General features: G+C 45.5%; 1 protein-coding gene and 1 long non-coding RNA gene across 9 annotated transcripts in view; one reads left to right on the top strand and one right to left on the bottom strand.

Moving 5' to 3' along the window:
- The window catches only part of LOC111731196, a 17,128-nt gene extending 16,198 nt beyond the window's left edge, over nucleotides 1–930 (bottom strand). For 2 of the 8 annotated variants that reach the window (XR_002776988.1, XR_002776985.1), the window contains exon 1: nucleotides 282–930. This is a non-coding gene — a long non-coding RNA (uncharacterized LOC111731196). The remainder of the gene's footprint in view (nucleotides 1–281) is intronic. The other 6 variants (XR_002776987.1, XR_002776989.1, XR_002776986.1 and 3 more) reach the window with 5 other exon arrangements.
- TRAM2 (translocation associated membrane protein 2) overlaps nucleotides 7–12,881 on the top strand; it is a 68,276-nt gene continuing 55,401 nt past the window's right edge. The window contains exon 1 of the mRNA XM_011379075.1: nucleotides 7–63. Coding sequence (XP_011377377.1) covers nucleotides 55–63 — 9 coding nt within the window. The 5' untranslated portion in view covers nucleotides 7–54. The remainder of the gene's footprint in view (nucleotides 64–12,881) is intronic.

Here is a 12,881-nt window from a genome sequence, read left to right as displayed (position 1 = left end):
CACAACCATGCGGACATCGGCTTCTGCCTGGTGCTCTGCGTCCTCATCGGGCTTATGTTCGAGGTGAGCGAGACTGGGGAAGGGGGTTGCCCTTTCTTGTGCGACGCCCGGCAGATCCCTGCAGGTCCCCGAGATCCTCGTCTGAGCTGGGACGCGGGGCTACCATGTACGTTTTCTGCACCCCTGGCTTTGTGCACTGTACCCCGTTGGCCTCCTAGTCAGCCCAGACACCACCTCCCTCCCCCACCCCCGCCAGCTCCGCGGACCCCTTGGGCACCCACCATATCCTGCAGCTCTCTCTGCAGCTCTGAATCCTACGCCTGGCCTCGAACCAACCGCAGCACTGCCACTCTGGCCCGACCAGTGGGGTTTCCTTTCTGGTGTCCGGGAGCCAAGCCCGGAGACTCCCAGACCCGCAGTCATTGCACAACTCCGTCTCCCAAGAGGAGGCTGCCAGCTCTTCCGGGCTTTTCCAGTGGGAGGGACCCCGACCCTTTTCCACCTCCCACCGTATTTTCAGGGTCTTTTGCATCTTCAGTTTTGGAACGTTGCTAGGAGTCTTCACGTGGTGCCCTGGCCCCATACCAGCAGTGCCCTTCTGCCGCCCTCCCCACGCGGCCCCTCCACCTTTTTTTGCTCTTGCCTAAAACGCCAGTTTTCATATACCCTTTATCACTCTGTGGACTGTTCCTTTAGATCCGTCTTTGGTGGACCCAGAGCTTCTCCCCGTTACAGGGCCAAGGATAGGGACCGGGATGCCCTCAGCTTTTAGGGAAAAGGTGATGCTCTCAGAGCTGTGAGAGTATCAGGGAGAAGACGGAGCCCTACCCACCCCACAGCCACGAGCTACTGCAGGCCTCACAGAGCTGAGACTTTTAGTAAGCCCCAGGGGGTCAGGATCCCAGGGGTGTGATGGAAAAGGACTTCCTGCACCCAAGAGAGGGAAAAAACTGATATTCAAAAATGAGAAGAACTGGAGGAAACTGAGTATAGGGCTTGCTGTGGTATATCTTGTCTCAAGAGTGAGATACGTCAGTGACACTCCCGTCACTATCACAGTGGTCTTCTCTGAGGCAGAGCCTTGTCCTCCTCTGCCTGTGGGTAGGGTTGCTTATCTGCATTCTCAGGAATAGGATTAGGAAGCTGTAACCATTTGTAAACTAACTTGTAGATGGAGAATTCCTAGTGTGGCTAATTTCTCCTTCTGTGTCTCTGTCTCTGGGCTCCCTATCTCCTCTCTATGGATGACAAGGGTCCTACTTGTCCAGTGAAGCTGTCCTCAAGCTGGAGACATTCTTGTGGTGGCCGAGTTGGGGTTAGATGGGTGAAGGTCCCTGGCTGGGCTTCAAGGTCTGTGGGAAATAAACCTGAGACTAGGATTGGGATCTACTCTTCAGGTCTTGGTAGTGCTCCTTTATTTCAATCCCTCCCTTCTTTCTCCCACCCCTGCAGCTCTAACGATATATTGGAAAGGGCTTTGTCAAGCCAGCGTTGTTCCTGTGTCCCAGTCCCTGCTCTGTCACGAGTCTTCCTCTTCTGCCTCAGTTTCCCCATTGTTAGTAAAAACTATCTTTCTCATGGGCTTATTGTAAGATTTAACTGAGATCATGTAAGCAACAAAAGCCGTAACATATTCTACAAATGTGAAAAGTCACTTACTCCTGAGGTCCTGGTATTATTTATCATAATAATAGCTTAACAAAATAAGAGAAAATATGTTTTGTCCAGCAAATACCCTCTGTCCTATTTGTATCTATTTGCTGTCCTCCATTCTAAGAGGCCTCCCAGTGCCGTGTCACCAGTCTTGGAGGGTGTGGTTGGAAAGACACACGTGACAGCTGTAGACCTCATAGCCACACGCTCTGCAGCCAGCGAAGTCTCTTGCATAGCCTTATGGTTCTCTCTGATGTATTTCTGGCATTTGTTAAGATTTGTGGCTCTACTTGCTCTATCTTTGTTCAAAAAGAGCTGCCTAATATTTAAGCTTGGTACATCCTGCCTTCCCTGCCTCTATAGTCTTGGAAAGTCCAGTGTATTAAACCTGGCATTCTGGGAGTTGAAAAATACTAGGAGCCGTTACTCCGAGTACCTAACAAAAGAGAAAGGCCCAAAGAAGGAAAACAACAACAACAACAACAACAACAACAACAACAAAACTTTTCTCCACCCTTTGTTGGATTTGGACTAGGGAGTGTGGAACAGGCCTTGGCTGACATACTTGCAGGCTCCCTCTTCCTACGACCCTCATCCTGTAGAACCTTGGACCTGTGTCTCTGGGCTTACAGGGCAGGAGTCTCGTTCTGGAAGGTACATTGTGGGATTGCTGGTATGTGCTGGTCTGGTCTGGGAGAAGGAGGGTTGTGCAGCACCTCCCTTATGAAGGATGTGTGTTCTGCTGTGCTATGTGTATAGTAGATTCTCATTGTCTATACCTGCTGAGTCTCCACAGAGATAGGTATTTGGAAGGGAACTCAGATTTTTGGAACTCTGCTTTCCCTACCAAATGAGAGCAGAAACGGCTCATTTATTTCTAGGGTCCTCAGAGAAACACATGTGGGCATCTTTACATTTGTAGTAAAGCCAGGGGTCGTGCCTCATAACCCAGCACAGGACTTACTAAATGTCACTTGGAGTCTTTTGGGTTCTTCCCTGGAGGTGTGGTGTGTATGTGTATATATAGGGATACATATAGAGGGAGCAGTCCAGCATTAACACGCTTTTTCCTAGAAGTGAGGACAGAAGGAGGTGGAAAGGGAAGGAGGAAACTGGAAGAGAGAAGAGGTGGCAGGCTCTTGGGTTTCTAACTTGGGCAGAGTTAGAATTCCTTCATTCAGAAGCTGAGTCAGGAAAACTCATTTATAATTCTTCCCACAAAGAGTGTGTCTCCTGGCCACTCTTCCCTCTGGGGTCCCCTGCCCAGCCTTTGCCAATGAACTGGGCCCCTCTCCTCAGACCGTAGGCAGCACCAGCCCGTGCATCCTAACTGCTCTCCATCTCATTCCTGCCTTGCCACTTCTCCAACTGGCTAGTTTTCTCCTCAGAGACCCCAATACTTCAGTTCTGTCCCCTGGGAAGTGATGACTCCAATTCCTTCCCTTGGGATCACTTCCTTTTGGGAATACACATGAAAGGGTGAATCTCCCTCTTCTTTTTGATTTAGTTTTGGGCCATGCTAAGATTCCTTCTCCCATTTCCAAGTTAGGGGGCAGGTTCTTTACCCTGAACTCAGGTTTTCCTTCTGTCCTGCAGGCTGTTTGGAATAGAGCTGTTATGTGCAGCCACAGCACTTGGCTAAAAAATGTCAGGAATGTGGAGCTTTATTTTCCCCCTCCTTCCCTTCCAGCTTTCTCTTTCTTAACTCTGTTTTCGGGAGAGGTAGTGCAAGGGGAGTTTTCTGCTCAACAGTTTAGTCCTTCAGTCCTGTCTTAGGTTGAGTCCTGCCTGACTGTCCTTTAGGGTGGGTGGTCAGTTGGGGTGTGTGTGATGCGTGTGAAAGGGAGTCTCTCCCCCTACTCCCTTTCCCTTTGATTTCCAGTGTCCCATTCAGTGCCACGTTTCAAACTGAAACAGGCAGGGAAAGAGGGAAACTCTCATTAGCGCATACAGAATGAGAAAACGGGGGTGCATGGAGCAGAGAGAAAGCAACTTACACATTACCTCTAAAATGTCATTTCTTGACAGAAAGGTTGCCTATTTCAAAGCTCTGCTGGACCTGCAACAAGGAAATGTTTCTAAAATTCTGGGCCCATCATTTGTAAGTTTGGTTCTTGTTTGGTTAGAGGAATTTTGGGGTAGTGGCTGGTGTTTGATTTTAATTGTTCTGGAGCCAGGTGTGGTAGAGCGACCATTTTTCTAGAAACTTCCTTCTTCCCTGTATCTAATTGACTTGTCGGGGTGATGTAGTTGCAGCATGTACAGTGGAAGCCCATAGTGTCACACATGTTAGCATGTGGCTTCTATGGCACCAGTTCACATCCTCCCAGATAATACCTTTAAGCATCATAATCCAAAGTGAAGCTTCTGGTTCTGTCTTTTAATATTAGCATTATGAAACAGGCCTGATAATATTGTGTTAATACAAAGAAGTATATAAATGGCACAGACAGACCCTGTGGACATATATTGTCTTTCTTTGACTCATTTTTAATAACGCACATTTGAAGACATTTCTTTGCCAGCTTTTATAGTTCCTGGCTTTACGCATCTTTCTCTCTAGCCTCAGACGTGGTCCACTAGTGGTGTTCTGGAGAAATTAGTCAGGGGAAACTGGGAAAGGCTGCTGATTCTCTTGGGTGCCCTTGTTCTGTGGTTGAATTTCTACATACATTGCTCAGTGATCTGAGCAACAGAGCAAAACTTTGGTATCAGTTCCTCTCCTGGTCTAGCCTCAAGCATCACCCTGTCCTACAGGACATAAGGCACATCTGTTATCCTTATTTCTTTGCTTGGCAAAATGTGATTTCCAGGAAGGTGGCGTTAGTGTGTTATTAACCCTGACTGCAGAATGAAGACTGATACCTGTCTAGATGCCCACCCCTGTGCCTGGCACACAGGCACTTAACCCAAAGTCTCAACAACCACGCTGTTGGATCTGAGTAGACCTTCCACCATCAGACCAGCTCATTGAGCACCCCAGCTGTATTTCGTTTTAGATGTGACACGCTTTGCGATGAGCCCTTTTCCCCAAGTTCTCCAATGCTAGTTGTCTGCTTTCGTCTACAAGAGTCCCTCTTTTCCTCAGCGAGCCTATGATGTGGCTGCTCTACCTCTGTTTTCTCTGCCATCCGTCTTACGAGAACATGGGCTCTGGGTGCTGGAAGGTCTTGGTGCTGTGCTGCCGCTGTCAGCCTTGCGGAGGAGGAAAAACCATGAGGAGGCTGCCCCGCAAGCCAAATAGAGGCCACTTTTCTCTTGCCCCCTCTGTTTTCTGAACCCTCAGTTGCTCAGTTCTTGGGGGCACTGTCCAGACCGGTCGCAACAGAGCGCTTTAGTCCTGACTGTTTGTAGAGTAACATGTGTTGCTATGGTGAAAACTTCACTCTGGCAGGCATGAGCTTCTTTATGATCTGCTTCCTCATGGGCAGGGGCCCCAGAAATCACTCTGTGGCATAACTGATGTACCTCCCGTTCCCACCCTGATAAATGACAAAGCCCAGAGGGTTGATAAGACTGGATTAGAGTTCTCAAACTACAGAATTGCTTTCTAATCAGAGAGAGCACTATTAGCAGGCTTTGGTGGGAACTTTCCTGATACTATCTTGTAAACTTTTTATCCAGCGCTGTGTATCTGGTATCCAGTGATACCTAATGGTTAAGGAAAGGAAAATAAAACAGTAAAACGACTAACATGGCTCCTGACACAGCTTCTTATTTCATGAGCAGACCTTTATCTTTTATAAATGTATGCTTTGCCTTGATTTACCTCCACTGTGTCAAATGTCCCCCTTAAAAGAGAATCAAACCTAACTTAGTCACAACCAGTTAACGTTGTGAGTTGTGTGGTTTAGCGAGCTTTGCAGGAGGCTCTTCTGGATAGTGTAGGTTCAAACAGCTTTCCTTGCTTCTCACTAGAGGAAATGTAGCCATATTGTAAGTGGAGGGTCTCTGAGGCCTCTGGAGCACACCAGTGAGTTTGTGGGAGCCCAGGATTAGGAGAGGCGCTGTTCTGTGGCTCTCCACCCGAGCCACGTTGCCTCTTGACAGCTTTCCTCAATTGTCTTGAGGAGTTGGCAACACTTTACATCTGTGAAATGCTTTACTAGCTTCACCCTGTAATCTGGATGGTTTATGAGGGTTGTCATACCCATCCAGAGCCTGGCTTCTAGAGGAGAGACTTGGCTGAGGACCATCCGCTCCGAGTTAGAGTCGGAGCCAAAATGAGAATTCAGCCGCGTCTGGCTCACATTTAGAGCTCAGCCCCAGTGCTTCCACAAATGGAGCGCGTCTACAGGAATGTAGCCACAGGCTGCTTTATTTTTCTTTGTCTGAGTAGAATCTGTTTATTACCTGGAAGTAATGTCTGTGTGTCATTGTTCCACTTGGAGGCTTTTCTGCCTGGAACAATCATTGAAATTTGCATCTCCCTGAAAGAGACTACAGAGAATTAATCAAATGTGTGTATCACATGTGAACATAGGCAAATGGGCTTTACCTGCTGTTAAAGTTACTGCCTGTTATTAGCCAACATCTGTGTTAAGAATAGCTGCCTCTGGCTGTTTTATTTTCATTGCCCTTATCATCAAGTTAATATTGTGGCCATAGCTCAGGGGCACATCTTTTCTTTGTATTTTACAAGTTTAAGGGTGAAATGGAAACCAAGAAGTCACCTTCTGTGTTTACAGAAGAGGGAAATAAGACTCCCCCTCCTCTAGGAGTTGGGAGATTTGCCCAGGACAGTAGAGTGAATTTTTAGCAAACTAGGGGCTTGAACCCACATCTTCTGATTCAAGTCCACTGCATTTTCTACTTACACATCTGCCTACTGGAGTTCTAGACACGACCTTTGTGTAGAAGACTTGAAAATGATATATCTTTCTTAAGTGTGCCGGCTTCATTTATTTGGCAGATGTTTACTGAGTGCCTGCTGTGTGCCTGTGTTGAGCTCTGGGAATGCAGATGAATGTGGTGGGGTCCCTGTCCTCAAAGAGGTCACATTGTGGTTGCTTAAAGCCGATAAACTATTGTGGATAGGAGTCAGGTCTTGAACCTGATGTAAGTGGCAGGTGCAACTTACACATTTATAGAGTGTTTGTTGGGCCACAACCTCAAGTGATTGCTATTAGTGGAAAAGCAGTGGTTTATTGAATTGAGACCCTGAGTCAGTAGTCAGAGGAGAGGAGTGGCGGTCACTTTTAGATAACTTGTGAGGCATAGCTGGGACTCTTGTATTGTACAGCCTAGTGAATAAGTGAATTGACCAAAGGCAATGTGCGTGCATGTCTGTGTGTGTGCATGTGTGTGCTTGTGCATCTGTGTGCGTCCATGCACAGGTGCAATTTCTAGTACTAGGAGGCCTTTATTGATTGAAACCTTAGTTGAGGTTAGAAGAACTTCCACATGGCTTCTTAAGATTTTTACCATCAAATTCCATCATGATCTGTAATGTTCCTTTTGAGGTTTACGGAGGTGACAGTCACGCCTGGGGTGAGAAGGACAAAATCCTCTGAGCCTCAATTGTCCTGTCTTTGAAGTAGGAAGATGGTTTTTAAATAAAACTCCTGAATTTTGCAAGGGCAAGGTGTTATTAGTTTAATCAGTTCGTTCCTTAATGTTTATTATAAAGATGTAGATACTCTTTTTATAGAGACTTTGTGGTGACTCAACCACCATTTTGAAGACTTCTGTGGCTTTGGGGGAGGGAAAAGGGTGTGCCTACCTCAGGATAAAGGGTAGAGATGTAACTTTTACAAATATGCCCCTCCTTCCTCTGGTGACCTCCCCGCTTGCTTTGAGGAATGCCCAGGACCACAGCTGGTTAGTCAACAAGTGTTTACGGTCTGGTCTCTGTGCCTCCTGCAGTGCTGGAATCTGCCAAAAGATAGCATTGAGAGTCACTGAGAATGCAGAATGTGGCTTTAGGTTTAGAGATGCCAGGGATGTCTTATCAGCTCCTTTCCTGAAGGTTAAGAGCAGTCAGTCAGGGGGCTCCTGACCTGGAGGAGCATTCCTAGGATAAACAGCCTCCCTCCAGCAATTCCTGGAGTCCTGCAGGAAATCGCAGGCTTGCTTCACAATGCCTGGTTTCCTGCTGAGAATTCCTCTGAGCTTGGAGCAGAATTAAACCTTTCGGACCCAACACTTCTGGAGTTTTGAATATATTTTGTTTGTAGTCTGACTTTGTACTGGATCAACTTTTGACCTCGATGGGCAAGGAATAACTTGTTTATATGGATTTTGTGACTGTTATTTGGAAGAGGGATGTTGATATGGAAAGGAATGGTTGATAGCTGATTTTTTTTGAAAATTATAGTTTGGTCTCCGGTTTGGCATGAAGTGTGAACATACACTTCTCTTCCAGAGTCCTTGAGACATGAGTTGTGGCTGGGGCAGGGAGGTGTTTGGTGGACGGGTGAGGACTGGGACCTGGGAGGCCTGCTTCTTACCCAGGCTCTGCTATTAAGTAGCTGTGGGAACCATGTCGGCCCCACTTGCTTCCTGGGGGTGTCAGCTATCCTGTGGCTCAATCATGCCTTCTTAGCATGGTTATGCAGAGCAGGGCTGGAATATGTGTGTGAAACTTAAATTGTCACTCAGAAATTGAGAGAAGAGGGAAGGAGGCACCTCTTCCCCACAGCTATATAGATTTAGGATTAGTCAGAATAAAGTTGTGCCTCCGTTGAGTTAGTGTCTCCACTTCTAGGTTTCATTTCTTGTTTGAGTTGAAATCGGTTTCTAGTCTAAATTTGGTTTTGACATATTATACAGTTTAGCAGAACCAGTAGTGGGGAAAGAGAAAATCCATAAATTAGAAAGGAATCATTAGGAGTGGCGGAGGGGGTCAGCTTGGTTTGTGATTTCCTATGGCCCCTCGAGGGCTGACCAGGGGACCCGGGATGAGCAACAAGAGGTCACTGCCTTGGTCAGAATGGCCCGTGCCTTCTGCTCTGCCAAGTCAGGTTTTATCATGCTAGTTCTTGAGTGTGGTCTGGGGTCCTAGGCTTGAGTGTATTTTCATATTTGGTGATTTGCTTATTATACACATGTACACTCATCTGTGGCTTTTTCTCCTTCTCAAAATAGGGTGAACCTAATGTCAGAAACCTGACGTGTTATCTGCCATCCCCATACCCACACTCCAACAGTGCTCTTATGCTTTACCTAGCCAAGTAATCCTGTTACTTCTACAAGCTCCCACTTCATCTGGAAGGCCTCTTCAACTACTCTGACCAAATGCTTTCTTCCTCAAAATTAGGAGACTGAATTAAAAATAGTGTGGGGTGGGGAAAAATGTTGAGAGGCGATGCATCAGTACTTAATTACCTTCTTTTAAAGCTAGTTTCAAGTAGGAAGTATCCATTATATTTAATGTTTGAAATATCACAATTTTCACTCACCAAAAGCAGCCCTCGCCTGTGCCATACAGTAGGTAGCGATTTAAATAGCCACATTTGGCTATTTAAATGTAAATTCATTAAAATGAAGTGAAATAAAAAATTCAGGTTCTTAGTCACTCTAGCCACATATCAGGTTCTCAGTAGCGCAGCTATAGAGCATTTCGATCATCGTAGAAAGTTCACGCTGGTCTACACATTACTTTCTGAGTGTTTGTTTTTTGTTTTGGTTTGATTTTGTAGAAATAAATGGTAAGGGATCCTTGAGGTGTGGTTCTTTTAGGGAACCGTTAGTGGCCATGGATTGCGGTGGCTAAGGTCATGGCCCTAGAACCAGATGGCGAGAGTTTAAATTAAATTCTGGTTTGCCATGTCCTAGCAGTATCATCTTGGTAAATTATTTAACCTCTCTGCCTCAGTTTCCTCATCAGTAAAATGGGGATAATATTTGTCATAGAGTAGTTGGGAGGATTAGCAAGGTTAATATAAAATCTGTTAGAAACGTTAATATAAATATAGCACTTCAGAGAAGTCCTGGTACAGGGTAAGAGCCCAATACATGTTACTTATTGTTCTTACTACATTTGGAAAGTGTTGGAGTGATAACTTTACTATGTGGAACTGCTTTGTGGAACACAGCTGAGAAACAGGGTAGTGGCCCTAAACCTGAGCCCTGACACTGTGTATGCCACGCCTAAACTAGTGGCCCAGGCCCTTGCTCACATCCCACCTACACTTTACATAGAGTTGCGTCAAGCTTGATTATCTCGTTCCCAAGATTACAGGAGAATAAGTTAACATGGGTATGTAGACTGGTGGTAGCTGACAACTGACTGGGAGGGCTATCCGTTATTAAATACTTAGAAGTCATAAGAAATGAAAAAAAAAGCATGAATACCTGGCATCATTTAGTATATGAACAGCTTCAGTAGATTTTGAGGTTATGGTAGATTAGTATAGTAAAGTACCTGATCCTAATGATTATTTATAATTTCATGGAAAAGTATAGGTGTGCAACATACTCAGAAAGATTTTTAGAAATATTTCCATACGTAGTGATTAATGTTAAAGTTTCAATACCTAAATCTTTAGCAGTATGGAACATTTGGCTATCCAGAATGATTCAGCCCCAGAAATTTTGGACAAGCCACAGTTACAGAACCATGAAATAAAAGGCAAAGTTGGTCCACTATACAGGGTACTTTATTACCCAAGAAATGTGAAAGAAACATTTCTTTGACATTCTTATCATCTAACCTGGGAAATATCTTCATTTAAAACTATTCAACCACTCAGCTATTCAATTTTCTTTCTTTTTAAATCATTCAGTAAATATACCTACTCTGTGCAAGACACTGAAATCTCAGATGGAAGCGTGCAAACATATTTGTTGACATGACTTGCACTGCTGTGGTTGTTTTTGGTGGAAGAGTGAGGAACGCAGGCATGGCCTGTGTGTAGCATTCATTCACAAAGTTGTTGAGCACTCACTATGTACTAAGGTCACCCACATTTTGTCGGGGAGTGCTGACAGGGGTGTCAGTAAATAATTCTTTGAAGTGTGCTTGACAAAAAGAACTAGCTGATCTGTCATGTGCCTTCCATATCTAAACTTTTGCCAGATCCCTGGAGACAGATGTCATGAGATTTTCCCCTCATCTGATTTCTAGCACCCTTGTTGACGCCTGGGGGTTTTCCTACCAAGGCCTGTTGGTGATCATCCACAATTTTATTAAATACCTTCTACCTACCCCCATGACGGACGATAGTTTACATAGTCTTCAGAAGAGGGAAGTAAAACAAGTGCATATGTCAGAACAGAAACCCACAGTTGTCATTTTTCCCTTGCCTCATCCTCCACATCTGGTCACTAAGTCCCATCAGTTTTACCTCCTGAATTGCTCCCAAGTCCCCTCTTGCCCTTCCTGCTCATTGGCCTTAGCTGAGGCCCTTGACATCTCTCACCTGAATGGTTACAGTAGATCCTAACCTGGTCCTCAGCTTCTTGTCTCCTCTCTGGTCCCTCTTCCACATAGCTACCATTGATTTTCCTCAGACATGGAGCTGAGCATGGGTGTCCCTTACGTAAAATCCTTCTTTGCCTCCCACCTAAAGTCTGGGCTGCTTAGCACGGCATTCGAGGCTCCTCCTGAGTCTGACCAATGTTTGTCCTCGATACCTCCCTCAGGCCCTGCCCCTGCCCTACCCCCTCATCACAAACCACATACCTGTGCCTTCCGAACCTTTCCTCCTCTTTCATGCCTCCCTGCTTTTATCCTCCCATCTCAACCAAGTCTTTCCCCCTATTGTCTAACTCTTCTTCCTTTCATGCTCACTTCTGATACTCCATGGGCATCACCTGCTGGGAATACTTTCCTTGGCCCTTCATCTCTAATAGAGTTCATCCCTGCTTTCTGCCTGCCTCTGTATGTCTCTTGTTTATTCATTCAGCCAGACTTAGACTGAGCATTTGCTCTCTGCCAACCACTGTTCTTGGGGCTAGGATAAAAGATGAAAAGGCGAAGATTCTGCCATCACGGAGCCACGAGTCCTTAGGGAGGTGACAGTGTCATTGCTGCTCTTGTGTGTGCCAGGTACAGAGTGAGAGTCAGGGAAAGGAGCATAACCCTCCTGGGAGGGTTAGGGACAGTTCGTTTTAAAAAGGAGAAGTTCTGGCTGGGCCTGAGATGTATTGTCTAGGCAGACTTGCTGGGGAGTGGGTGTTCCAGGCAGAGAGAGGACATATGTAATGGTTAGAGATGGGGCCGGGGAGGTATGGTAGCATGTGGCTCTGTGTTGCCAAACACAAAGTGAGGGGGTGGGCTTAAGGGAGAAAGTGATGGAAGATGAGTCCGGACTGACGGGCAGAGTTCGGGCCACAGAGGGCCATGTTCAAAAATTTGAAAGTTTGGATTTGCTCCTCGGCTTAGATAGTAAGGAGCCATTGAAGATTTATGAGCATGGGAGTGACTCGGTCAGATTTGTACTGGGACGGTCACAGGCAGTAGGGCTAAGGCTGGCTCCATGCAGTGCTGTGAGCCCCTGGAAAAGAACGGGGTTGCTTCACATTTTCTCAGTATCCCCAGCACCTCTGTGCCTGACATGTAGTTTGTGTGAATTGATTGAGGATGGTCTAGTACACACACAGGATAGTGTGTGTCTTGAGTTGCTTTTCTGCCAGTGCTGCTGGTCATTTGCAACTTTTCCATTTAAGCTGTTTCTTCTGGGTTCTCAGGTAACCACTAAGAGATGACTGTGAGCACATTAGGAATGCTGACATGAGCATACAGATGGAGAACCTATAATCTTAGCCTTTTAAAGCTTAAAAAGGACATTTTTTTGAATAGGCAATTTTTGGCAGTACAGTCACATTGTTCAAAAATCACAAATAATCATTAAAAAAATACACATTGAGAATTGTCTCTTCCCCAACTCTTTTCATCCAGCTCCTCCCCACTGTCCCCAGGTAACCACTTTCAATTTTTTGTGTATCTTTCTTGAGTTAGTTTGTGCAAATATAAGCAGCTATTAATATATGGTGGGATTTACATATATACTTAAGTGTGGATGTGTATATTCCCTGCCCCCTCTTTTAGGCAAAATGAAGTATATTAACTACACTGTTGTGCACTTGCCATTTAAGTTTAACAAAATCTCCTAGAGGTCTTTCCCTGTCAGCACACAGAGAATTTCCTCATTTGTGTCAAGGTTGCATAGTCTTCCATTGTGCAGGTTCACTGTAATTCATTTAACCAGTCTCCTTTTGATTAACACTTGGGTTGTTTTAATCTTTTGCTCTTATAAACAGTGCTGTGATGAATAGCTTGGTAT

Source organism: Pteropus vampyrus, unplaced genomic scaffold (assembly GCF_000151845.1).
Source record: "Pteropus vampyrus isolate Shadow unplaced genomic scaffold, Pvam_2.0 Scaffold353, whole genome shotgun sequence".
NCBI classification, from domain to species: domain Eukaryota; kingdom Metazoa; phylum Chordata; class Mammalia; order Chiroptera; family Pteropodidae; genus Pteropus; species Pteropus vampyrus.
This window is presented reverse-complemented; position numbering and strand designations above follow the sequence as displayed.